This window comes from Gasterosteus aculeatus, chromosome 1, assembly GCF_964276395.1.
Source record: "Gasterosteus aculeatus chromosome 1, fGasAcu3.hap1.1, whole genome shotgun sequence".
NCBI lineage: Eukaryota > Metazoa > Chordata > Actinopteri > Perciformes > Gasterosteidae > Gasterosteus > Gasterosteus aculeatus.
In genome coordinates this window covers 29,991,047-30,016,901 of record NC_135688.1, presented here as the reverse complement: position 1 = coordinate 30,016,901, position 25,855 = coordinate 29,991,047, and the positions used below count along the sequence as shown (strand labels likewise).

At 49.9% G+C, this 25,855-nt stretch overlaps 2 protein-coding genes across 36 annotated transcripts in view; one reads left to right on the top strand and one right to left on the bottom strand.

Annotated features, from left to right (window-relative positions):
- Nucleotides 1–20,863, bottom strand: part of LOC120817098 (inositol polyphosphate-4-phosphatase type I A) — a 26,310-nt gene extending 5,447 nt beyond the window's left edge. For 2 of the 34 annotated variants that reach the window (XM_078102426.1, XM_078102411.1), the window contains exons 1-26: nt 20,711–20,841; nt 15,974–16,082; nt 7,922–8,099; nt 7,636–7,680; nt 7,376–7,494; nt 7,180–7,296; nt 6,982–7,061; nt 6,610–6,721; nt 6,190–6,280; nt 5,489–5,636; nt 5,263–5,393; nt 5,074–5,178; nt 4,882–4,990; nt 4,643–4,660; nt 4,015–4,198; nt 3,721–3,936; nt 3,448–3,589; nt 2,939–3,082; nt 2,649–2,681; nt 2,199–2,371; nt 1,391–1,514; nt 1,197–1,264; nt 703–902; nt 525–622; nt 327–439; nt 55–209 (exon numbers count right to left, since the gene is read on the bottom strand). In XM_078102426.1, coding sequence (XP_077958552.1) covers nt 55–209; nt 327–439; nt 525–622; nt 703–902; nt 1,197–1,264; nt 1,391–1,514; nt 2,199–2,371; nt 2,649–2,681; nt 2,939–3,082; nt 3,448–3,589; nt 3,721–3,936; nt 4,015–4,198; nt 4,643–4,660; nt 4,882–4,990; nt 5,074–5,178; nt 5,263–5,393; nt 5,489–5,636; nt 6,190–6,280; nt 6,610–6,721; nt 6,982–7,061; nt 7,180–7,296; nt 7,376–7,494; nt 7,636–7,680; nt 7,922–8,036 — 2,840 coding nt within the window. In that variant the 5' untranslated portion in view covers nt 8,037–8,099; nt 15,974–16,082; nt 20,711–20,841. Of the gene's footprint in view, nt 1–54; nt 210–326; nt 440–524; nt 623–702; nt 903–1,196; nt 1,265–1,390; nt 1,515–2,198; nt 2,372–2,648; nt 2,682–2,938; nt 3,083–3,447; nt 3,590–3,720; nt 3,937–4,014; nt 4,202–4,642; nt 4,661–4,881; nt 4,991–5,073; nt 5,179–5,262; nt 5,394–5,488; nt 5,637–6,189; nt 6,281–6,609; nt 6,722–6,981; nt 7,062–7,179; nt 7,297–7,375; nt 7,495–7,635; nt 7,681–7,921; nt 8,100–15,973; nt 16,083–20,032; nt 20,173–20,459 lie in introns of those variants that run through there. The other 32 variants (XM_078102440.1, XM_078102425.1, XM_078102434.1 and 29 more) reach the window with 22 other exon arrangements.
- Nucleotides 20,847–25,855, top strand: LOC120817148 (sodium/hydrogen exchanger 2). Of its 2 annotated transcripts, none has more exons than XM_040173017.2 (13): nt 20,847–21,773; nt 21,869–22,194; nt 22,322–22,459; nt 22,720–22,970; nt 23,116–23,333; nt 23,425–23,624; nt 23,815–23,904; nt 23,987–24,057; nt 24,145–24,312; nt 24,448–24,553; nt 25,054–25,170; nt 25,267–25,342; nt 25,409–25,855. In XM_040173017.2, the coding sequence occupies exons 1-13, from the start codon at nt 21,515–21,517 to the stop codon at nt 25,723–25,725; spliced, it is 2,337 nt and encodes a 778-aa protein (XP_040028951.2). In that variant the 5' UTR covers nt 20,847–21,514; the 3' UTR covers nt 25,726–25,855. The 2 variants fall into 2 exon arrangements, with proteins under 2 accessions (XP_040028951.2, XP_077958575.1); XM_078102449.1 differs by having other exon boundaries at nt 21,156–21,741.

Sequence of the window (25,855 nt, the reverse complement as noted above, 5' to 3'; positions counted from 1 at the left end):
GCGGCGGCTTTAAAGTCGCACGCCCTCTGCTGCGTTGTCCTTGTGTCGTCCTACCTGCGCATACAGTCGAGGGCCTGCGTGAAGACCTGCGGCGCCATGCCGTGCTCGTGCTGCAGGATCAGGCACTGCTCCAGCGTCACCGACATGGCCGTGCGGTCTTTGGCGCTTTTGCAGCTGGTGAATCGAACGCCGTTGAGCCGGCGGCAGATCTGAGACGCAGAGAAACGACACCGGGATTTTACTCCACATGTAATCGCACGGAAAAGGCTTTCACAAAGAGCAACAGCGGACGGAAATCTCCTCGGCCGTGCACAACGGAGCTTCACCTCGGCCGCCTGCCACAGGATGTCCACGTTCTTGTTTTTCCTGGCGTGGACGTTCTGGCCCAGAAATCTCAGCAGCTCGGGGAGACACGTCTGAGAACGAGACCTCGGGAGGCCTGGGGGGGGTTCAGGAGGGGGAGACAGGGGGCGGGTGATGAAAGTGTACTTGCAGCATCTTCACTGCTGAACTTTTTCACTTACAGTCTTCAGGCAGGACTTCCTTGAACTGTTCGTAGTACGAATTTAACCTGGAGAGACTCTCCAGGTTGATGACCTCCTGCAGGGACGTGTCTCCGAACCTGAACACAGAGGAAACGCCGTTTGTTTCTCACGGAGGAGCAGCGCGGGTGAATCGAACCTCCTCTTCCTCCTCACTCACTTCTCAGCCAGCGTCTGCTGCTCGTTGATGCCCACGTTGAAGTGCACCGGCTGCACCCTCAGCAGCATGCCGCTCTGGATCTCCCGCGGCAACGCGTCGAACATGGCCCCCGGCAGCGGGATGCGGACGTTGAAGCCGTCCCGGTTCCCCGTGATGATGGGCAACATGTCGGGGGCGGAGCTTCCGGTGGCCTGGGTCACCTGGTAGCCGAGTGGATGAAAAAAAAAAAAAAAGGTCTCAAAGTTTTGTTTTGCTACAACAAACAATTACTTACCAAAAAGAACTAATAACATTCTATAAAAGACATAATAAAGTTTTAAATATAACTTCTATGAAAATAAAAGCATCACATATTCAGATCTGAGAGCTGGAACCACTAAAAGAACAAATTATCTGACTCAAATAACTGCAAAAAGTGATGAAGTCAATAAAAAAGCACATTTAAAAAGAGCTTTTAATTTATTTCTCACAAGCATCATGGGACGTCTTACTACCTTAAAGGTGACATTGCGGAGATCCATGATGCCGACACTCATGTCCTCCAACATGGCCAGCTCCTCTCCTGGGACCAACAGAACCGAGATAACCGATTAACCTCCCAACTGTCGTAGGTTCGGCCGGGAAAGAAGAGTGTGTGTGTGTGTGTGTGTGTGTGTGTGTGTGTGTGTGTGTGTGTGTGTGTTCGCACCATAAGTGCTGAGCAGGGACTCAAACTGCGCCAGCAGGCCGATGGTGTACAGCTGCCGGAGGAATCCGTTGTCACGGAGACAATTCCTCAGTTTGATGATGAAGCCGCAGATGAGAGCGGTGAGCTGCAGCAGACACACACACGCAGACACACAAACACACAGCTTATACTTGCATCCCCAAAATGGTACACATTAATTAGGTCAATATTGTATCAAGCACAACTAATATCATTATTAAAATGGATCGTTTTTAAGGAAATAAGGCAAACTTTTAAATGTTAGTCCTAACTTGATGCATTAGTTTCAGTAAGATGATCTGTGATGGGTTTTGTCGTCGTTTTATATTTAGACAAAGTAGAGCATGTTTGTGGTTTCTGTACAAAATCCTGTGTTTTAAATAAAAGGCTGAGGAGAAAAAGGGGAATCAGAATTGTCTGGTTGTGTTCGGATACTGTCGAGTTGTTCTGGCTGCTTCTTACTCAGATCGCTACTGCACTTTAGTTATTGCACAATTATTTACTCCCCTTCTGTGAATCTTGCTCAATGCGGTTGTAAAACTGAGAGGAGATCCCACGTCAACAATACCTACAACCCCATAATAAGAGGCCGCACAAATAAAGTTCTAAGACAAAAATGCACTCCCTGGATTTTTCCTCTGTGCACGGATGCTTGTTATAACTTTTGCCTGAAGACGTAGACGTCCGGAGGGAAGCAAGTGTCCTGCAGGGGAAGAAATCCCGTCCTCTGCCTCACTTTCTGAGGTTTATAAACTCTCCTCGCTGACGTAAGTGGGGAGGCCGTCCTCACCGTCTGGCAGAAGACGACGTCGCGGCGGCACTGCAGCGACAGGTCCATGGCTATCGTCGGGGCGCTGTCCTGCATCAGCAGGAACACCATGGACTTCTTGGCCTTGTCGCTCATCATGGCGACGCACTCCGTGAGCGTGGTGAGGAGGGGGTACAAGGCCTCGCTCCACTCGCCTGGAAACACACAGGAAGACGCGGGGCGGGGAAGTGAAGCCGGGGCCAAAAACACCAACACGGCGATATTCAGCCACGACGGCGCCGGGACGCAAAACAGGCGCGACGGAGGAGCGACAGCAAAAGCAGAAGCGCTGAGAGGGGAAGAACTCCACGGGGTCAGGACAGGACTGAAGAGTTTTCTCCCAAAGAATACACTGAAAAATTGTGACTTAGGGTCATAGATGCCCCACGTTTCCCAACTTGATATTATCCACAAAGGGGCAGCAGCTCTTACCTGGATACGCCTCCTCAGCACCGGGGCTTCCATCTGAAGAGAGGATGGAGGTGCAACGTGCATGATTAGCGGGCGCTGCAGCACAAACGAGGCAGCAGACACACACAGAAAACACTACACGACCAGGGTCAACCATCCATCCAAAAAACATTTCGTTTGGAGCATAAAGTCGGACTCGTGATTGAAATAAAAGGTGCTTAATATCCTTCTTCAGGGCGTAACCAACACACAAAGCCTGAACTGCAGCTTCCCTTTTCTGCAACGTAGCTGACAGACACATTTAAACCTACAGGATTCCTGTGCAGAGGCGAGGGCGGGCAGAGAGGAAGAGGAGGGTGGAGGCAGGCATGATGATGATGATGATGGTGGTCGTAGTGATGGAGAATCCTGGGGTGTACTTCCTGGATTGATCCAGAAAGCTCTTTTTTCTTCACCTTTCACAGCCATACAAAGCAGTGTTAATTCATACTCATTAAAGTAAAATGTAATTTATTACATGTTAATATATAAATGGACTATTGCTGTTTATTTGTTACTATTGTTTATTTGTAAAAACCTTTTCGAAGTTGCATAATTATAATTTAGTTTATTTGTTCCCTTTTGTAGTCAACAAACAAACAACTTACTTTCTAACGACAAACAAGAAACATAATTAAAAAGGGTTCAGTAAGTAGATAAAGAAAACCAAAAAATCTATACACACCTTTCTTCACAAATTCACACATAAACCCTCAATAATTTGTGACACTTATACACTAAACAAAAGCCCAGGGTATTGGACGCGATGAGTGCGCGCTACCTTTCTGACTGGCGCCGCCCTGCAGGCCGGAGTGGGCGCTGTCGTGCCTGACGAGGCTGGGCCTCCTCTCCTTCTGAAGCAGCTTGTCCACACGCTGGATGATGCACTCCAGACACTTATCCACATTCACCCAAACCTTCTCCTGAAAGGACACACACACACACACACACACACACACACACACACGGCCATGGAAGGAAGGCTACGAACGGAGCGATCGCAGATAGCAAGATAAATATCAGACCACTGCCCGGATAACTTCCCCTAACTCACCCACTCCTCCTCGTGCCAGTCCACGTGCAGCGAGGACCGGCTGCTGGAGCCGCTCCACTTGGCGAGCAGCGTGTCCTGGTCGTTGCGCAGGACTACTTGCTCCGAGTCGGCGGAGGGAGACGCCTTGGAGGCGATGTACTCGGGCCGCGCTGCGTTCAGGGCCTGGATGGCCGAGGCCAGCAGCTTGCTGTCGCACACGGTCACCAGCTGGCGGGTCTGAGAGCGAGTATCCGTCACACCTCATCAAACCAAAATAACCCACCTCGAGTGACGCCCGCGGTTAGCGCTACACACCTTATCAGCCAGGATGGCGAGCGTCCTCTCCAGTCCGCTGGCGGAGCGGTCCTTGGCGGCGCGGGAGAGGCGCTCGGCGTAGTAGCCGACCTGAGTCTTCAGCGTGTTGATGTGGGCGATGATCTCTTTGGCGCGGACGATGTCCTGAGGTATGAAGACGATGGACTGCGAGCTGGAGAGCGCGCTGCTGCGGGAAGCAGAGACAGCTGCTTTTAGCCGCGCGTGCGTGGAGTCCTCCAAATGCAAAGGAAAGACAACCCGACTGTCCAGCCTCCATCTTTTAGATCGACATCTAGGCCTGCACATGCACATGCGTGTTCTTACTAACGGCCCTTATGATACTTAAACACGCACACGACATTAAACTTAAGAGTCTAAATGGGAAACATTCTCATTAAAGCCTCAATGCCGCCTTTGACGAGGAGATATTTAAACAACCTTTGTGTTCTGCTCTTTTTGGGACAACAAACATTACACACAACAGTGTTAAAGTGCATCATGGGTCATCATTTGGCGTCTGGAAAAAAAAAAATCCCTAAACGTGGTGGCAGGTTTTCCTTTTGCGGGGCACACGTGGCGGTCGAGGACGCACAGACGGAGACGGAAGCAAAGCAGTGCAACAACTCACCGTTCCTCCTCACACACGCTGATCCACAAGAAGTAACAGAAACAAAATTAAGAGGGAGCCATAAAACCGAACAATGCAGTCATTTGTTTCAATGTAAAACTGACTCCGGCGAGCGGCCAAATCAAAATAGAACCACCTTTCGTTTGAATCAAATGTTGAAGCAATTGGAAATAGCAGCAGGGTGAAGAAATCAACAGAAACAGCGGATATCGCCGTGGTCGAGTGTCCTGTGAACTTACTGTTTCTTTGCCTCCTTGAACTTCTGAATGAGTTTCCTCAATCCGCCGTTCTTAAAGCCCCGGCAGTGCGCCGCCGGAGCTCCGACAGTGACCACGTCGTACGTGTGCTCTGGGGAAGGAAGAGGAGGCCGTCAGTGGCGTGAAGGACTGGTTGCATCGATTTTTGCGCGCGTGGTTCTCTTCTCTTCTCACCGAGGCCCAGCTCGTCCCGCACCCTCATCCTCTGCACGTGGAGGTTGGTGGGCATGAACTCCAGCTTCCTCTCCGCCTTCAGGCTGCTGGCTTTGAACAACGGACCTGACGAGGAGACAGGACAGAAAGCCGTCACGAGGGAAAATGATCAGAGACGGAACAAGGGGAAAACCAGAAACGGACCCTGACCTCGGTAGGCGTTGAGGTCCGACACGCTTTCCTGGCACGCGAGTATGATGGTCTGGTACTGGGACACGATTTGTCGCCTCAGGCCCTCCCAGCAGGGGGAAAGCTCTCCCAGCTCCTCCAGCTCGCACACCCTGCGGGACAACAACGAGCACACGTCAGGGACGCGGCCCCACGTCGCCCCGCCCCCCCCCCCGGCGCCGCATTGACCGGTTTTGTCTGTGGTCACCTGGCGGCGTCCTCCTCCAGCAGCAGCTTGACAAACTGCCTGGGGACGTGGAGCGAGAGGACGCTCTCGGCCATCTGCTCCAGCACCCGCAGGTGGTTCCCCTCGGTGGTCGGGAGGCGGTACATCCTGTACATCGTGCCCCCGAACACTGAAGGAGCAGAACATGTGATCAGCCCGGGTTTGATGTCGACGGATCCGACCGAACAGACTCGATCGATACATTTCTACCCGATGATGGGACCTGAGGTCTGATGTAACAAAAGACATATCGCGGGGGGGGGGGGCTGGAGTCTATTCCAGCCAACTTCGGGCGATATATATATATAAAATATATATATACATATTATGTATATATATATATATATATATATATATAATTTTTAAATATATATATATATATATATATATATATAATTTTCGATACACTTGTATTTGCACGCTTTCTGGAAAGGGGTATAATATATATAAAATGTATAATATATATAAAATATATATATATTATATATATATTTTTTTTTATATATAATATTTAAATATATATATATATATATATATATAATTATCGATACACTGATATTTGTATAATTGTCTGTACAGTACACTCTCTCAGTCATGTGTGAGTTGAGCGAAACCTGAACCACCAAACCGACCACGTTCATCCTTTCCAAGTGCCGTCATCGGCGAAAGGCGAGCCGTCGTACCTGAGCGCAGCAGGGTGTCTCTGCACAACGAGCCGTACTTTATCCGGACTCCCATGGACTCGGTGAGGCTCTCGTCGACGGGCAGCACCGTCTGCAGGACACACGCACACACACGGGGTCTTCAAGCCGCCTCCTATCCCTCTGTTTCACTCCCTCAGGACAACGCTCCACTCTACTGTGCGCCTACAGAGACGCGACGCTCTGGCGTTAGTCGCTCTGACGCGTCTGACGATGACACGGAGGCGCTTAAGTGACTTATTGTCGGATTATAAAGCACGTCACACGCACACAGATTGAGAAGACGCCTCGGCGGCGCCGCTGTGGCCTGCAGGGAATGAGACGAGTCGCAACCGCCTCCACTTGAAGTAAACAAACACCACAATTGGACCGAACAGAGACATTTCATTTGACGGTTCTCACCCGCCCGCCGATGTTGTCCGGCAGGCGTCCGACCGCCGTCCTCTGATCGGCTCTCTCCTCCATCTGCCAGGCAGCAACGGTGATGTTCCCCACCCGCTGGTTCTCTGCCGATCTGTCCATTCAGGTGCATTTATGGAAATTCACAGACAAAACCATTACTCAAAAAATGGTGATTAAAAAAAAAAATGTGCAAGGACGGAAAGCATTTCCTGTATATTAAAGAAGATGATGTTTATATGCATGCACTTTTGTTTTCACGCCTTATATTGATGAAATATGAATACGTTGCAAAATCTAAAACACAAACAGCCCTTTCTGTGTGTGTGTGTGTGTGTGTGTGTGTGTGTGTGTGTGTGTCTGTGTGTGTGTTACCTCAGTTCGAGCTGTAATTGGTGGCTCCTCTCTTGCAACAACTCTTTCACAGGAAATAGTGCCGAGCCCAACATGTACATCTGCAAAGAGACAGAAAGGCGATTCCTCTTCTCTCCCTTTCAGGTGCGGACCCCAGAGAACACGTGCACGGACGGGTCCGCGCGCACCTAAAGGTCCGACAAAGACAAGAGCGCGTACCGTGCCCTGCGAGCGGTCCTTCACGTCGTAGACGACCACCTTCACCTGCGTCTGCTGGTCGATGTTGGACTCCTGGAAGAAGGCGATGCTGCTGAGGAAGGTGGGGTTGCTGGTGCCCTGGAGACGGAACCGGTCACAGCGGGTTACCGACCACGCGTCCCACGTGTAAGTCCTCTGGGACTTTAGGGGGTCTCACCTCGATGACCTCCGTCTGGGCGTGTTTGGTCCAGAAGGCCTGCGGCGGCGTCGTGCAGCTCACTGCGACGAAGCTGTTGGGTTTGCGATCCATCGCGGGGGTCAGCAGGTCGGCGCAGGCTGGACGGGGGCGACGCGGAACAACAGAGGGACGAAAAGTGCACAAAGCTTTCAAACATCGGCTGCGTACTTTGCCGACCTGCATCTCATGATGAACGATGAGAACGATGGAGGAGTCGAGGCCTGAACCGTGCTACTCACCCACACTGAACTCCAGCACGGGCGCGTCCGGGTCCTGACTGTTTCCTGCACACGACATGACAAAAGGAAACAAGAAGCCTCGTTGGTGAGGCTGCTTTTCGTAGTTTTATATTATTGTAAAATGAATTTCAACATAAACATCTATTTTTCCAAACATTGTACGGACCAAACGGTTCATTAATTGAGACAACAAGTTCCAGCCGGGACGTTAGAACCTACCCGTTAATATTATCCACCCATCAACTCATGAACTGATAGAAAAAGGACGCCACGGCGTTGATAATACCTGCCAGAGCCAAGCTGATCATCTCGCTGGACAGCTCCAACGTGCTTTCCCGGTACACCGACCACGGCCTCTGCGTGCGGGCGCCCGCCATGCCGGCCCTGTCCCGTGTGAACATGCGCACTCGCGGTCACACACTCCCATGGGAGGCGCCCCTCTTTCTGCAAAGACCCACCGCTCTCTGGGTGAGAAACGACAGGTCGGGTTTAACAAACTCGCCACGCAGAGCGAGCTTTGTCTGAAAATGAGGCTAAATTTAACGTGCATTGTAAAGTGTGCGTCCGTGGAGACAAAGGGCACAACAGTACAGCAGGTGTGTATTGACGGGCGTCATCGGAACTTCTGAATTAGCCTCTCGTGTGCCCATTTATTCCCACCATGGGAAGATGTTACAGACTCAAGTCTTGCTCTCGGTGCTGCACTTTCCTTTTGTGTTCCTTCCTCGTGCCGGAGCGGCTCTTCCTTCTGCTGCCGTCGCTCCCTCTGTCCCAGTTCGGTGAAGAGCAATTAGCCCGTTTGGCCAGCGCAAGGGACCGTGGCTGCTGTGGTCTAGTTAGACGCTGTGGTCTAGTTATTTCAGTGCGTGTCGATAATTCCGATTCAAAACATATCTTGGTCACTTCTGGATTTTCTTTAAACCTCCCCGCTGAGCTTTTGTTGGACATAATTGTTTAATTGTGGTTGTGGGTTAGTGGTTAGTGTCCTACTTGCTGATGGGTGGAATCTCCAGTTCCTCTAGTATTGATTAGAAGCTAATGCTAGAATACGATTCCTAATGCAAAGCACTGCAGCACCGGAGAATATGAGGGGACGGATCGGGGTCTCTGTTCCAAAAGAAAAGAAAGTTTCCAGCGTCTCGGCCAACTGGAGCCACAATTTTCCACAGCCCAAGCCAAAAAAACACAGAGGAGTTCACTCATCAAACGGCGGGTTTCTACACCTCGTGCAGAGCATCAACTTCATTGCTTGGGTGAAAATTCAGCGTATTTATGTGTCGTGTATTATTCCTTACTGAGCTGAACTCAATAAATCTTTATATTTGTCCTGTTAATCCTCAATGTGCTGACACATCGAGCACAAAATAACCGGCGACGGGCGACAGATGTGACGCCTCAAATCGATGGAGTGGTTTGGGCGGGCCCGCGGTATCTACTGCCTCCATAACGGTCAGGTGGCGCCGGAAAATAAACCAGCAGCACGGGGAGGTCAAAGCGAGCAGCTCGGAAGCCTCACTGAGGGGGAAAAGACGCCATAAAAGGGAGCTCCAGATTTAGACTGGTGTGTCAGTGGATGTTGTGACGGCCCTGCCTATTGGCTCATGTCATGACGTCACTGTCTTTCCCAGAGGTAATGCCATCAACTGGATTGGGAGCAGCTGGGGCGTTCTGGCAGTATAAGAGCTCATGGTTCCTGCCTGCCAGGGTCGCTGGTTTTCCCTGGCCAGCGTCCGCACCTTTGTTTTGTGTCTTTTGACGTTTAATTTAGGTTCACAACATTCCTCCGACATGATCAAGCACCCACACTGACATGACTGAAACTACTGACGTACACACCTCATAGTTGTTTTACTTTCGGATTAGTTACTTTACTTAAATAAATATATTTGGAAATCACCTTTGCATTGTGTCTCTCCCGTGTTTGTCATCCCCTTCGAGCCGGGTCATGACAAAATGGGGGCTCGTCCGGCCGTTCGTCTGCGCAATTTAGTCGAGTGTGTTTAAATTTAGTTACTTGAGCTTGTGATTTGGTAGGCCTGGCTGAAATGGTGTTTTAAGTACGGATTTTTGTAGTCGGTGCCGGTGGTTGCGCACACGTGGAAAGTTGCGATAGAGCGTGCTTGTTGCGTTGGTTAGTTTGCCTAGAGTGTAAAACATTTGGTTGTATTCGTAGTAAATTAGGGGAGAGTTTACAGTGCATGTGGGCTGACTGATCAGGGAGAGCATCGGATTTGGCACAGTCTGTCTATATATCGGTTTGTGTGGATTCCTTTACCTTCAGCGGGGTCAGGAGGAGCTTGTTTTATTTTGGGTTCGATTGTTTAAGTTTATGCCAACGTCCGGGGAGACAAGTGTGAGTGTTCTTAGCGTACCTGGAGATCAAAGTCTGGAGCGGAGTTTTCCCTTGTAGGTTTGGTAGCGTTCCTCTTTTAGGATCGTTGCGTGGGTTCGTGGTAGTGTTGTGGTGGCATAGTGGTTAAAGCTTTGTCTTGGGAGCATATCCGTGTCTTTGGGAGAGTTGCTGGCTTGCTAGTTGCTCCCCCGGGGCAGCGGTCTCTGGTGCATAAATACCCACCACTGCCCGCTGCATGAAGACTAGCCGGGAGCTTAGATAAGGGGGTTAATGTTAGATAGCGGGGAAACTCCAAACCGAGATCTTGGTGCGCACGGGGATACCTCGCTGTCTTGCTGGTCCTGTTTGGCATAGATTGGTGTTGTTTGCCTGTTCTGGGTAAACTATTGATGTTGCGATGGCTGAATATGAGGCGTTCACGGCAGCCCCGTCAGAAGAGGCCTTGGAGAGCTGTACTAAGAAGCAGTTATTGGAATTGGCTGAGCATTATTCAGTAGTTGGGATGGATAGGAGGCGTAAAGACGATATTAAAGCTGCTTTGAAATTAAAACTTTGTGAACTGGGAGTTCTTACGTCTGGCCGGTCTCCACCGGTCGTATGCGTTCCTGCACAAACTCAGGGGTTGACTTTTGAGCAACAGAAAGAGCTTCTCCTGTTGCAGATGGAGCATGAAAAACTCAAGTGTGAGTTAGAAGCTAAAAAACAAATTGAGCTGGAGATGATCCACCAGCAGACCGAGAAGGCAAGGATGGAGCTGGAGAGCTATCGTCTGTCCCTAGGTAAGGACAATAAGTGGGCTGGTGAGAGTGAAGGTCGGCAGCTGTCTGGGGTCGGTGCGCGGCCCTTCGACATAAACAACTTGCGGTTGTTGCCACCATTCAATGAGAAGGATCCTGACTCGTTTTTTGTGATGTTTGAGCGTGTTTCCACGGCGAGGGGCTGGTCGGATGGAGACTGTGCTCTGCTGCTCCAGTGCGTACTCACCGGTAAGGCGCAGGGGGCATACTCGTCTTTGAGCACGGCTGATAGCGGTAGCTATGTTAAAATAAAATCTGCCGTGCTGAAGGCTTATGAGTTGGTGCCGGAGGCGTATCGCCAACGGTTCCGGGCTTGGGAGAAGAGAAGTGGCCAAACGTATGTTGAATTTGTTCGCGATGTAACAACTCATTTTAAACGTTGGCTGGCTGCGCTTGAGATCACTACTTTTGATGATTTGTGTGAATTAGTCATTTTGGAGCAGTTTAAAAACAGGTTGCCTGGTCGGATTGCAACCTACATTAATGAACATAAGGTTGCCTCCGCTGCAGAGGCTGCTGTGTCAGCAGATGAGTATGTGCTGCTTCATAAGGATGGTGTGAGAGAGCGCACGCCCAACCGCGATGATGCGGGCTGGGGTGAACACAGTCGAAGCACCGTAGCGGCTGACCAGATGCGTTCGAGGAAGCCTGGCTTTGTTAGATTCGAGTCTCACTCACGGAGAAATTTTGACAGCAGTAGAAGCTGTAATTACTGTCATGAAAAGGGTCATTGGAAGGCGGATTGTCCAGGGTTGTCTAAACATAGAGGGGGCCATCCTAATGTTAAGCCGGCTGCGGCTGCTGTTCCGGTAGTTACCGGCTGTGCGTCAGTCGGATGTTCTGAGCCGGATGTTCTGGAGGCATATGCTCCTTTTATCAGAAGTGGTTTTGTGTCGCTTGGGGGTAGCGATGTTAAAGTCCCGGTTACGATATTGAGGGACACGGGGGCATATGATTCCTATATGATCGAGTCCGTCCTGCCGTTGTCCGTAGAAACTGACAGCGGGGACCGTATCCTCAGTCGGGGGATGGGGTTGACTGTGTTACCTGTGCCTGTGCATAGGGTGGTTCTGGATTGTGAGCTAATACAGGGGGAGGTAGCTGTGGGAGTGCGGCCGGCGTTTCCTATCGAGGGGGTTCAGTTCATTTTGGGAAATGGCTTGGCTGGCGGCCGCATCTGGGATGATGTTCCTCCCGCACCTGTTGTTACACACTGTCCAGTTAGTACTACGCCTGACTGTAGCTCCATTGAGATACCTGAGGATTTTCCAGCCTGTGTGGTTACACGCGCAATGAGTAAGGCTGAGCCTGGGTTAACCGATGAGGAGCGTGGTGATGCGGATTTTGAGACTCTGTCCTTGTCCAATTTTCCACTGTCGGTGCCACAGAGCGAGTTGTTGCAGGAGCAAATCGGTGATCTCTCCCTAAAAGAATTGTTCGAACGTGTGTTGTCGGCTGCGGAGATAAAAAGTGCAGCCAGCGGCTATTTTCTGCGCAACGGCCTGCTGTTTAGGAAATGGATTGGGGTGAATAGTGACTGTGTAGGGGATGCTATTTTCCAGTTGGTCGTGCCGGCTAAATTTCGTCCTTTGGGGCTTAAAATAGCGCACGACGAGAGTGGGCATTTTGGGGTCAGGAAGACATATCTAAACATCTTGAAACATTTCTTTTGGCCGCGCGTGAAAAGAGATGTTGCTGTATATATTAAAACATGTCAGGTGTGTCAATTGACGGGAAAACCAAATCAGCGTGTGAAGTCTGCTCCTCTACAACCGATCCCTGCCATAAGCCAACCTTTTGAATATTTGATTGTGGACTGCGTCGGCCCGTTGCCGTGTGCTAAATCTGGCAGTAAGTATTTATTGACAGTGATGTGCCAAAGTACCAGGTATCCGGCTGCATACCCGCTAAGGTCCATTACAACTAAAGCAGTGGTGCGGGCTCTGACTCAGTTTATTTCGGTTTTCGGTATCCCGAAGATTATCCAAAGTGACCAAGGGTCAAATTTTTCCTCTCATATGTTTGGTCAAGTGTTGAAATGTTTGCGCATCAAACACAATCAGTCATCTGCTTATCATGCGCAGAGTCAGGGTGCGTTGGAGAGATTTCATCAGACTCTCAAATCTCTCCTGCGTGCTTATTGCACTGAGCTGGATCGAGACTGGGAAGAGGGGCTCCCATGGCTTATGTTGGCTGCGAGGGAGGCCGTACAAGAGGGCACTGGTTTCAGTCCAAATGACCTAGTTTTTGGGCATGTGGTGCGGGGCCCTTTGGCGGTGTTAAAAGATGATTGGGTCGATGCTGAGCCGCCCAAGAACTTGATCGATTTTGTGAACGGGTTTCGGCATCGATTGTTCGTGGCAGGTGGTAGAGCACGCGATAAATTGCAAATGTCTCAGAGCAAAATGAAGGGGAATTATGACCGCCATACAGAGCGGCGCGAGTTCAGTCCGGGGGACCAAGTCCTGGCATTGATGCCTATTGTAGGTTCGCCCTTCCAGGCCAAGTACACTGGTCCATATACGGTAATTGAGAAAATCACGGATTTGAACTACTTTATTGCGACACCGGGGCGGAGGAAGTCCAAACAGCTTTGTCACGTGAATTTGTTGAAACCGTTTTACAGCCGTGGTATGGGGTCAGGACAGACCGAGGAAGGGGTTTGTCCAGCTCTGGCCGTGGGTTCAATGGCTCTGATACATGAGGATGGGGTGCCTGAGCCGGATGACAGTCTGCTGTGTGGTCGCTTAAAAAATTCAGAATCTCTGAGTAACTTGGATAGGCTGCTCTCTCATTTACCGGAGTCTAAACGTTGTGAGCTCACTAATTTGGTGCGCAAGTTTCCCTGTCTGTTCGGCGATGTCCCTTCGCGCACCGATTGGGTGGAGCACGATATTGAGGTGGGAGATGCACAGCCGATAAAACAACGTTTCTATCGTATGTCACCAGAGAAGCGTCAACATCTGGACTCTGAAGTAAAATACATGGTCGAAAACAATATTGCTGTACCGTCCAATGCCAGTTGGGCATCTCCGTGTATTTTGGTACCGAAGCAGGATAAAACGCCGCGGTTTTGTACAGATATGAGAAAGGTAAATTCGGTTACAAAGCCAGATTCTTTCCCTTTGCCGCGAATGGAGGACTGTGTTGACAGTGTTGGTGCCGCCAAGTTTGTGAGTAAATTTGATCTGCTCAAGGGATATTGGCAGGTACCTCTGTCCAAGCGGGCTCAGGAGATCTCGGCATTTATTACACCAACGGGTCTGTATTCGTATACTGTCATGCCATTCGGACTAAGAAACGCTCCCGCTACGTTCCAGCGATTAATGAACAGAGTTGTGTCCGGGCTGGAGGGATGTTCGGTTTATTTGGATGATCTGGTGATTTATAGTGACACGTGGCACTCCCATTTGCAGCGCATTCGGGCGCTGTTTGAGCGCTTGGAAGAAGCGCGACTCACCATTAATTTGGCAAAGTGCGAGTTTGCTAGGGCCACTGTTACTTATCTGGGGCGGGTAGTTGGGCAAGGTCGTGTAGCCCCAGTCCAGGTTAAGGTTATGGCCATCGAAAAATTTCCACGGCCCACCACCAAAAAAGAGCTGCAGCGGTTTCTGGGTCTGGTGGGATACTATAGGATTTTTTGTAGAAATTTTTCCACTGTGGTGTTTCCTCTTACTGAGCTGCTGAAGACCAGAGTAAAGTTTGTGTGGTCTGTGGAGTGTCAACAGGCCTTTGATAACGTTAAAACTGTGCTATGCTCTTCTCCTGTTCTGGCAGCACCGCGTTTTGATCGGACCTTTTTGCTCCAGGTTGATGCCAGCCAGGTGGGAGCAGGCGCCGTCTTGATGCAAGGAGATGACCAGGGGGTAATGAGACCAGTGAGCTTCTTTTCTAGGAAATTCAATGGTTACCAGTTTAATTATTCTGTTATCGAGAAGGAAGCATTAGCGTTGGTTTGGGCGTTGCAACATTTTGAAGTGTATGTGGGGGGTTGTGCACCACTTGTTGTGTATACAGATCATAATCCTCTGACCTTTCTTCGTTCATTGCGATGTCCGAATCAGAGATTGATGAGATGGGCTCTGTTTCTGCAGGGATATGATCTTGACATTCGGCATATCAAAGGGTCCGATAATACAGTTGCAGATGCGTTGTCACGTGCTCCGTTGCCTTGAATTAGTGTTTCGGAAAAGGGAGGTCTACATTTGAGTTATGCCATTTCATGTTGCTCGTGACTTGTTCTTGCTGTGCCTGTTGTCTTAAATTGCTTCTCAGGTACCAGAGTTGCTGAGGACAGGTGGGGAAGGGGCGGAACATGGGCAGGGTGATGGGTTTCTTGTTTATAAATTTTTTGTAGTAATTCGGTTATTTTTGTTTTTCTGGTCAGTTGCTTATTTTTTATTAGCATTGTTTAAGTTTCGTTTTAGTGTTTTTCTAGGGGGACTAGTCCTGCTTTATTTGTTGTAGTGTGTCGGTGTTCCCTTTGGGACACCGATCTTATGGGGGGGGGTGTGACGGCCCTGCCTATTGGCTCATGTCATGACGTCACTGTCTTTCCCAGAGGTAATGCCATCAACTGGATTGGGAGCAGCTGGGGCGTTCTGGCAGTATAAGAGCTCATGGTTCCTGCCTGCCAGGGTCGCTGGTTTTCCCTGGCCAGCGTCCGCACCTTTGTTTTGTGTCTTTTGACGTTTAATTTAGGTTCACAACATTCCTCCGACATGATCAAGCACCCACACTGACATGACTGAAACTACTGACGTACACACCTCATAGTTGTTTTACTTTCGGATTAGTTACTTTACTTAAATAAATATATTTGGAAATCACCTTTGCATTGTGTCTCTCCCGTGTTTGTCATCCCCTTCGAGCCGGGTCATGACAATGTGTGTCGGCCTGGAAGTCACATGAATGAGAGCACGCACACACACACGCACACAGACACACACACACCTGGGCCAGAGCCCCTGACTAAAACCCCTATCAAGGATTCACAAGGTGGATTTTGGTTATTTTTAACAGTATGAACCGGCTTAAAAACAAAAAACACCGGCTATTAAAAAGCTAAACTCCAGATTTCAGAATAAAACAGCGGGAAAGAAGGAAGAGGAGGTTGTGCGACGGAAAGGACCCGACGTGTCTTCTCATGGATGTGTCCGACATGTAATGTGTGTGTGATTTTTCTCACAGGGTTTATGGCTCAACGTTGGTTTGTCGGACGTCTTCTCAGTCTGTCGGGTGAAGAAGAAAAGGAAGGAACTGATCCAGGTTCAGTGTGGGCGGCAGAAGTTGACAATCTGGAAAGACACACGACAGCATGTTTTACTTCTCGAGTTACAAAACCTCACAAAAAAGGTTCACGTTTCCACATTTAAGATTTGCACCTAAATTCTGTTTCCCTCATTCACTACACGCTTGTTCTTCTGTGTTTGTCCACATCATGGAAGGACGAAAGTGGACATTTGCTTTCAAAACTAAAGATAAAGACTGAGGCCCGTCCTGTCAAAAACACGTTGGCCCCCGTGTGGGTCCATTGAGCCCAAAACAGAGGTCCCTGTGTGTGTGTGTGTGTGTGTGTGTGTGTGTGTGTGTGGGGGGGGGGATTGGCATTAGAATAAAGCATGAATAATCTCTTTAGAGGGACGGAGCAGCTGGAGCCTTTTCACATGAAAAAGAGCATCACCCACCCTCTGACACACACACCTCTCTAACGCAGTTATTGTCGTGTGCATGTCGGTTATTCAGTTATTGTCGTGTGCATGTCGGTTATACAGTTATTGTCGTGTGCATGTCGGTTATACAGTTATTGTCGTGTGCATGTCGGTTATACAGTTATTGTCATGTGCATGTTGGTTATATCTCAGCTGCATCTTTCTCAGGCACATTTACACTAATTAAGGTAAAAGTAAAGAGCTGTTAGATCTTCCACTTTTACATTGTTTAGATTGAGAAATATGTTCCACATGAACTTATTCACTCAAGTAAATGAGTTTGATTACACTATTGATTAGTTATCAGTGTCCCTAAGCAGCCTAAGAGAATAAAAACCATCTCACTGCATTCAAGTTCATCACTGTGACGGTATAAATGTTCTCACTTCAACAAAGAGTGTCGAACAAAAGAAAAGTAAAAGTGTGTGTGTGTGTGTGTGTGTGTGTGTGTAGCATCACTTCCTTGATGTTTCAGGAAGTGTCTTAAGCTTCATTGTAACACTTGGCTGCTGCTGCGTGTTTCACATATCATCACAGGCTTTATATCTCCAGACAGCCGATTCCTCATTAATAAAAGGGAGGCGGACTTGTTTCAACACAAACCAGATGATGAGGAACACAGTACAGAGACCACAACTGAACATAGAAGCGTAACCCAAACGCTCGGGGGATTTCCTACCACAGAGCCGGCCTGGACACAAAACAGAGTATCGCCTCAAAGATGGAGTGGGAGATTTAAAAAAAAAAAAGAATCAGTCTGAATGTGTTTGAAGAGAAAGCAGAAGTGAGCGTCTCGAGGGAAGAGTCTCTCTCTCTGAGAGAACTGAAAGCACCGACTCCCACAATGCGAGGGAGGGGGATTCATGGCGGCCATTGTTGCCCAGCGCCAGGGGTCAATCTAGCGAGGGGACACGAGGGATGCCAGAAAATCAATATCATTGCAAGCCATCCAGATGTGTTGAAACATCAAGTCTCCCTACAGAAGTAAACCCATCACCGGAGCTCCCTTTCACCAAATGACAGGCGGCCTTTTCCTCGTTGCCCCTTTATTGAACCCGCAGCACAGCGGTGACTTGTGGGTAAGACTGCAGCATTGTGCAGCATTGTGCAGCATTGTGCACTAGTAGACGACCTCTCAGCATCTGGCAGTGATGGTGCACTTCCTCCCCGATGCCCGCAGACGGCTCACATGTCGTCCGCCAGACATCGAACCAGCGTCACCGTTCAAGTGCTGCTGACGGCGTGAGTTTACACGCACACGCACGCACACTGAGGACAGATGTAAACAAACGCGAAGCAGAGACTGCAGCCGTCGGCCTCTCCTCTTCCTCCTGCTTTCCCTCCTCCCTCCCGCTCTTCCTCACTCTTTACTCTCTCTCTTGCGGCTCCACAAAACATTAACTCTTTCTCTGCCCGAAACAAACTGTTTGCATTGTTGATATGTTGCTTCATACTCGCTTCAATGCTTCATACAATAGATATTTTTTGCAGAGGAAGAGGTTCATCAAGACAATCTGGCAATCTGTGGGGACACAAATCACGTTTGTTGCAGTGCCACCGGTGCGGTGGCCCTTTCTTTGCACCGCACACACGCGTTTCTCTTCCCCTTTTGATGCCTCTCCATTCTCCCCCAAAGCTCATCAATAATTAATTTGACTGTTGCATGCGAGCATCGGCAGAGCAGTGCGTCCGCTCGTCAATCCATCCAGACCCTTTTGGAAACATCCGCGCTGCATCAGACTGAAGATAATGGAATTAAGCACCGAGAGGCCAAATTCAATGGAAAAAAACACAATATCCGACTAACTTATTTTCATCTTCTTGGCACAAATAAATTGGTCAAATACATTTGTCTGATCTGAACACAACACAGATCAATCAGCAAAAAGTATTGTTTGTGGAATTTCTGTGTCAGCAAGACTATTGTGTCTTCTTTGATAATAAGTGGAACATATTTGGGCCTTTGAGTCATCTGAAGACGCCCGTGTGAGCTCACACCATAACAAAGGTTAATGACATTTATTGTGTTCTGTATTAATGGACTTTTAAACACATTTGTTGTTATATATTTGTGGTAATGGAACCATCTGTTTCCCATATATACCCATACCCATATATTTCACATGTCTGCATGTGACAGATGTTTCACAACCTCATTCCTGCTCAACTGTGACGATGAGACCGAGGAGCCACCCGAGCCTCAACCATCCACCCGAGGCTCATCCACCCACTTGAGCCTCATCCATCCACCTGAGCCTCATCCATCCACCTGAACCTCAACCATCCACCCACCTGAACCTCAACCACCCAGCTGAGCCTCAACCATCCACCCACCTGAACCTCAACCATCCACCTGAGCCTCAACCACCCACCTGAACCTCAACCATCCACCTGAGCCTCAACCATTCACCCACCTGAGCCTCATCCACCCACCTGAGCTTCATCCATCCACCTAAGCCTCATCCACCTGAGCCTCAACCATCCACCCACCTGAGCCTCATCCATCCACCTGAGCCTCATCCACCCACCTGAGCTTCATCCATCCACCTAGGCCTCATCCACCTGAGCCTCAACCATCCACCCACCTGAGCCTCAACCACCCACCTGAACCTCAACCATCCACCTGAGCCTCAACCATTCACCCACCTGAGCCTCATCCACCCACCTGAGCTTCATCCATCCACCTAAGCCTCAACCATCCACCTGAGCCTCAACCATCCACCCACCTGAGCCTCATCCATCCACCTGAGCCTCATCCGACCACCTGAGCTTCATCCATCCACCTAAGCCTTATCCACCTGAGCCTCATCCATCCACCCACCTGAGCCTCATCCATCCACCTGAGCCTCATCCGACCACCTGAGCTTCATCCATCCACCTAAGCCTTATCCACCTGAGCCTCATCCATCCACCCACCTGAGCCTCATCCATCCACCTGAGCCTCATCCACCCACCTGAGCTTCATCCACCCACCTGAGCCTCATCCACCCACCTGAGCTTCATCCATCCACCTGAGCCTCATCCACCCACCTGAGCTTCATCCACCCACCTGAGCCTCATCGCATGTCACTAACAGGCTTTTGCTTCCTCCATTTGTTAAAACCAGACGGGAAATGAGACCAGCGGCTGACGCACACACAATGTATTTGTGTATATATTTATACATATGTGTGTGCGTCTGTATGTAGAGGCACACACATATGAAATAAGAAAGGCATAAGAAAGGCAGATGCAGAGGAAGACACAGATGAGGGTGAATCAACAGGAGTCAGCTCGACCCTCGTCAACTCGATTAGAGTGGCTCTAATGAGTTGTTGGATTTGTGGCAAAAGCACAAAGATTCGGTGACACCAAAGTGAGTGAATGCACGTTGCATTAAGGAACGAGAGAGCATAAAGGCACCATAAGTACGCCCTAATCCCCAAACATATGACTATTAATCACCTGAGCAAAGGGCTGCACAAGCTTTCTCAGATCAACTCTCAAAAGTATGACGGTTGTTTGTTTGGTCAGAATTTTGAGCCCAAAGTGACTACCTGAATCAAAGTTTCCCGCTGAGGGCCCTCGGCCACTCTCCTCCTCCTCCGGCTGACCTTGACTCCTGCAGAGACACTCTAAACCCCTGTGAGGGCCCCGGGGACGAGACGCTGCAGAGACACTCTAAACCCCTGTGAGGAACCCGGGGACGAGACGCTGCAGAGACACTCTAAACCCCTGTGAGGAACCCGGGGACGAGACGCTGCAGAGACACATCCACAGTCAGCATCACACACGTGAACAAATACGTCTGCGTGTGTAATGACACGTGACTTCATAGAATAAGGATGCTCAATCATGACATGGCAATAAAGCTGTAACGTCAGGCTACGTAATTACTGACGGCACAATAAAGCACTCGCAATAAAGTATCACAACGCAGGATGTCCTCCATAACAAATACAAACAACATGCAGTCGTATTTACTTGTTGTCCTCGTACGTCACGTCCTGTTGTTTTTCAACCCTTCCGATGTTTATGAGATAACGCGCCGAGCGGAAGGAGCGCGACACTCCGCGTTCACCAGAACCTTCAGCTCGTTGCGTAGAAACACAACGAGTTGAAGCTTCCGTCCCCAAACTTACTGACAGCGTAAACAGAGCGGACGGCCGCTCATTGGCTGGAGGCCGACATCACGCTGCGTCTTCCCCACCGAGCCGTGCCGAGCCGCTACGTACCGGTCCGCTCGCGTGTTCCGGTCGCACTTCCGTTTTGTCGAATGAAAAGTCAACAGTTTCGAGGAGTGCGCGTCCACAAAGTGCCGCACTGTTCTCTATCTGGCTGCAGCCGGGTTGGCCACGCCCCCCCCCCCCCCCCCCCCTCTCTCTGCGCGGCACGTTGGTGTCGTCATCACGCAGGATTCCACGCACGCATTGCGTCGATGTTTTTGCAAACTAGAAAATAAAAACATTTGGTCAGGTACTTTTGGATAATATTAATTTAAGGTAGGGTCGTTTTTACGTAGTTTAATACGCTCTATTTCTGATGGTTCAGGAATTTAATGATAACATAAGTTTTGAGATGGTGCCGCAACTGTTGCAAACTAAAGCTGACATCTACCGCCATCACGTGGACGTAATATGCAACTACAGGTATCCAAAAAAGACACATACACTTGCTGGGTCCATCTTTGTTTTAATTCATTTAAACACAGATTTAGTCAAACTTAGAAAGACTTTGATTCCTGTAATAGCAGCACCATTGCCCAAGTGTTTTCCTATCATGTAAATGATATCTGTCGTCCTATTGGGCTACACTCAGAAGGCAGGGCCCACCGACAAGCAGGTTCTGCAACTGTTGAAACCAGAATTGTGTTTCACTTGTTCAACATTAGTTCTCGAAGAAGGACTCACATGACTTTGCTATTTAACAGCTCCGGGAATGGAGTAAAGGAGTTTTGCTTTCGAAGGCAACGACCTACTGCAGCTGCACCACAGCCTCCCAATGCCATGACACACTGGTAGTACTTGAGGTCGGTTGACATGGGGACCTTTGCCCTTCACGCGCTTCTGCTCCTCGCGCTCTGCTGCTCGGCAGGAAAATGTGAGCTGCAGGAATCTGAAACTTCAGCGCAGACGGACTCCCCCGGTGTCGATCCTTTCATGAGCGGACCGGATGAGCCCCAGGCCTCCCCCGTCGAGGACAGGGCCAACCTCCCGGTCTTCACCATGGACTACCCTCGGATCCAGGTCCCCTTTGAGTTCACAATGTGGGTGCTGCTGGCCTCTTTTGCCAAAATTGGTAAGTGTTGATGAAACTCTTTATTTCTTTTTTTTACCACTAACTATTCAAATGCTGTACTCCATCACAGTGTTGAGGTACTTTCTGCTCTGCAGGTTTCAACATTTACCATAAAATCACCATCTGGATCCCGGAGTCCTGCCTGCTGATTTCCATCGGCCTCATCGTGGGCGCCATCATGCACTCGGTCAAAGAGGAGCCCCCCGCTGTCCTCAACTCCAACGTCTTCTTCCTCTACATGCTGCCGCTCATCGTCCTCGACAGCGGCTACTTCATGCCCACGAGGCCGTTCTTCGAGAACGTGGGCACGGTGCTGTGGTACGCCGTGGTGGGAACCCTGTGGAACAGCATTGGCATCGGGATCTCCCTCTTCGCCATCTGCCAGTTCGAGGTGTTTGGAGTCCAAGACATCAACCTGCAGGTCAGTCCACAGGAAAGGTCAAAGGTGACGAGCAGGTTTGCGTGTTGTTTGGAGGGCAGTTTCCTTGATGGCCCAAAACATGCGGGTAGAGGAAGGTATCAAGTCTTCACCCTCCCCTTCACCGCAGGAGAACTTGCTGTTTGCCTCCATCGTCTCGACCGTGGACCCCGTGGCGGCTCTCAATGTGTTTGACGACATCGGAGTCAATGAGCAGACGTACATCATCATATTTGGAGAAGGACTCTTCAACGACGCCGTCACGGTGGTGAGAATGCTAAGAGATTTAACATCAGGAATATTTCATAATACAGGGATTTGTTTTCAACATAGCATTTGGATAATTAGCATTAGCATGCTAATTTTGCGTGCCATTGAGAGCCACTTTCCAGACTCAAGTTGGCACATGACGGCGTGAATAAAGAGTCGATCCGGCTCAGTAGCAGTTGAACCTGCTCCACAACAACAGCGTGAGAGATGCAGTTGGCACCCAGCCGCCTTCACGTAACCCTCCTTTTCTCTGTGCAGGTGCTCTACAACATGTTCACCTTCCTGGCCGCGCTGCCCGTCGTCGAGTCCACCGACGTGTTCCTGGGGACGGCCCAGTTCCTGGTGGTGGCGGCCGGAGGCGTCCTCTTCGGCCTCGTGTTTGGATTCGTGGCCGCGTTCACCACGCGCTTCACCCACGGCGTGCGTCAGATCGAGCCCCTCTTCGTCTTCCTGTACAGCTACCTGGCGTACCTGGTGGCCGAGTGCTTCGCCATCTCCAGCGTGATGGCGTGAGTGTGGGCTGACACCGATGTCCGCACAGGAAGTGGTTCATACGTAGCATAGACGCTGCTTCAAACGTGAAAAAGATTGCTTTTATGGATGTTATCATCATCATAGTTGGATGACCTCCGACGTTCTCCTCCCTCCACGTAGCCTCATAACGTGCGCCATCACCATGAAGTACTACGTGGAGGAGAACGTTTCCCAGAGCTCCTGCACCACCATCCGCCACGTGGTCAAGATGCTGGCCACCATCTCCGAAACCCTCATCTTCTTCTTCCTGGGCGTCGTCACCATAACGACGGAGCACGAGTGGAACTGGGCCTACATCCTGTTCACGCTGCTGTTCGCCTTCGTCTGGAGAGGGATCGGTGGGACTCCTGGTTTAGGTTCTGAATTAGTGCCCCCCCCCCACTGGGACCTCCTGGAGGGGTCCCGCTCTTTAATCGAAATCTCTTTCAGGCATGCTGGTTCTGACCCAGATCATCAATCCGTTCCGAACCGTCCCGCTCAACTTCACGGACCAGTTCGGCCTCGCCTACGGGGGCCTGCGGGGGGCGATCTGCTTCGCCCTGGTCTTCACCTTACCCGATAGCATCAACAGGAAGGACCTGTTTGTCACAGCCTCCATCGCCGTCATCACATTCACCGTTTTCATTCAGGTGAGGCCTCGCGCGGCTTTGTAATATTACTTTAGCAGCTCAGCGAGGAAGATTTAAAGTGAAGCACGATGTACATCAGCACATGCGTTCTCCCTGTTTGTGTGCGTTTAATTTGAGTTTGTTCAGCTTCGGCCTGCAGTTTATATTATTTTAATTTGATCATATAAGTTCTGATAATTGGTGTTTTCAGGGCATCAGCATCCGTCCAATATTAGAATATATGAACATCAGGAAAACCAACAAGGACGTGGACACCATCAACGTGGAGATTCACACCAGGGCAAGTGTCTTAGTTTGTTTGGCGTCCGTGGTTCATGTTTATGTGCATTGTTCACGTTGTTGTTGTTGTTGTTGTTGTGCAGACGATGGAGCACGTCCTCAGTGGTGTTGAGGACTTGTGTGGACAATGGAGCCACTATTACTGGAAAGACAAGTAGGATCTATCAAGGCTTTAGTGTGTTGATTTTGGCTCATTTAGATCCAGAGGCAATTAGTCTCCCTCTGATTGCCTTTCTGTCAGGTTCAAGAAGTTCAACGACCGCGTTCTGAGGCGCATCCTGCTCCGGCACAACAGGGCCGAGTCCAGCATCGTGTCTCTGTACAAGAGGCTGGAGCTGCAGAGCGCCATCGGGTTGCTGGACTCGCCGATGGGAGACCTCGGCGCGGCGCCCTCGCTCCTTCCTCTGCAGTACGTTCGTCGAGTCCGGAAAACTCTCGTTTGCTCTGCTAAGACTAATCTGAGTGCAGGAGTGCATCAGCTCAACGCATCTTATGTCGATAACAATAAGAGAACATTTCCTCCTCCTCTTCCTCCTCCTGCCAGCGACGAGAGGAAGGAGGCGACTCGCCCCAAGAAGAAGTTCCTGGCTGCTGACGTGAGGAAGATGCACCACATCCTGTCAAAGAACATGTACAACATCCGACAGAAGGTAGCCGACGCCTGCAGAGAAACTCATGTGCTCCATCACTTTGGGCTTTTTGGTCTTTGTAACGTCTTCCAATGCTCTTCTTTTTTTGGCAGATTTATAATCTTGAATAAAACAAAAAGAGAGACGTCATACATTAAATATGCTCTGATACCTTTGTTTGACAAACATAATCCTTTAAAGTAATACAATTCCACATGGATGAGCTTATTTTTGACGGAGGAAGATTTTAAATTGGTAAAATTGAATGTAACAAAAGCAATATGTATCAGAAGCAAGACGACTCAGCTCATCAATCGCAGCTCAAATAACTTATATAAGCGGCATTCACTCAGTTTACAACTAGAATTTTTTTAAAATCTTCTAATGAATCCTCTTAAACAGCATTATTCTGTGAATGCGCTCCGACGTCTCTACTCTCCACGCGTGTGCTCCGACTCAGTCCTACTGCAGCGTGTGTGGAGGATGTGCTTTTTAAAAACAACGCTGTCCATGTTCTCCAGACAATGGCCTACACCAACAAATACGATCTGCCCGACGACAGCCAGAACCGGGAGATCCTGATCTGCCGCCACGCCAGCGTCAGACGCAGCCTCCGCGCCGCCAGTTTCCGCCAGCCGGTGAGTGTTTTTTATATTATTTATTTTTTATTTTATTTATAGTGTGCATTACTCCCACCTGCGTGACCTTCACTCCCCCTCCTCCTCCTCCTCCAGCCTTCACAGCACATCCCCAGGTCTCAGAAGTACTTCTCCCTGCAGCCGGGGACGGCCCTCCGTCCACCGAGTCGCGGTGAGGACTTGATTAAGTGGTGCGATTAAAAAAGAAACCTGAATGAAAACACGGTTCATTATTTAGGTGGAGACGTGCACCATCGCTCGGCGCCGCCCTCACGCTCCCCGTCCCGCTCTCCTGTCCCGCTGGAGAGGTTGGACACCATCGAGGGGACCGGGAGGGCCTCCTCCCGACCGTCCTCACCACCCCCTGGGCCGGACGCTTGGGACCACAGGGGTCCCAGAGGTCCGGAGGGTTCGGGCTTCGGGGGCAGGAAGGCCCCAGGGAGGAGTCATTTGGATCGGCCGGACGAAGGGGAACCGGAGGACCGGGACGGAAGAGAACACGAGACACTACTATGGGACTCCCCGCGGGGGGGCGGAGGCCCAGGGAGTGGATGATTGGAAGTATTAATGACTTTTATAAACATTTGTTTATGGCTGCATGGGTGTTATTTCTACCTCCTCGGATCTCTTCAAGGGCAGGAAGTGAAGCGTCTCAACCTGCTGACACAATAAAACAGGAAATGAC

Bases quoted from the DNA above. Each gene is read 5' to 3' on its own strand.
- LOC120817148 (XM_040173017.2), top strand. From the start codon at position 21,515: ATGGGGACCTTTGCCCTTCACGCGCTTCTGCTCCTCGCGCTCTGCTGC. The intron at 23,905-23,986 runs GCAAGTGTCTTA...GTTGTTGTGCAG, and splicing joins ACGTGGAGATTCACACCAGG to ACGATGGAGCACGTCCTCAG. The intron at 25,343-25,408 runs GTGAGGACTTGA...TTCATTATTTAG, and splicing joins CCTCCGTCCACCGAGTCGCG to GTGGAGACGTGCACCATCGC.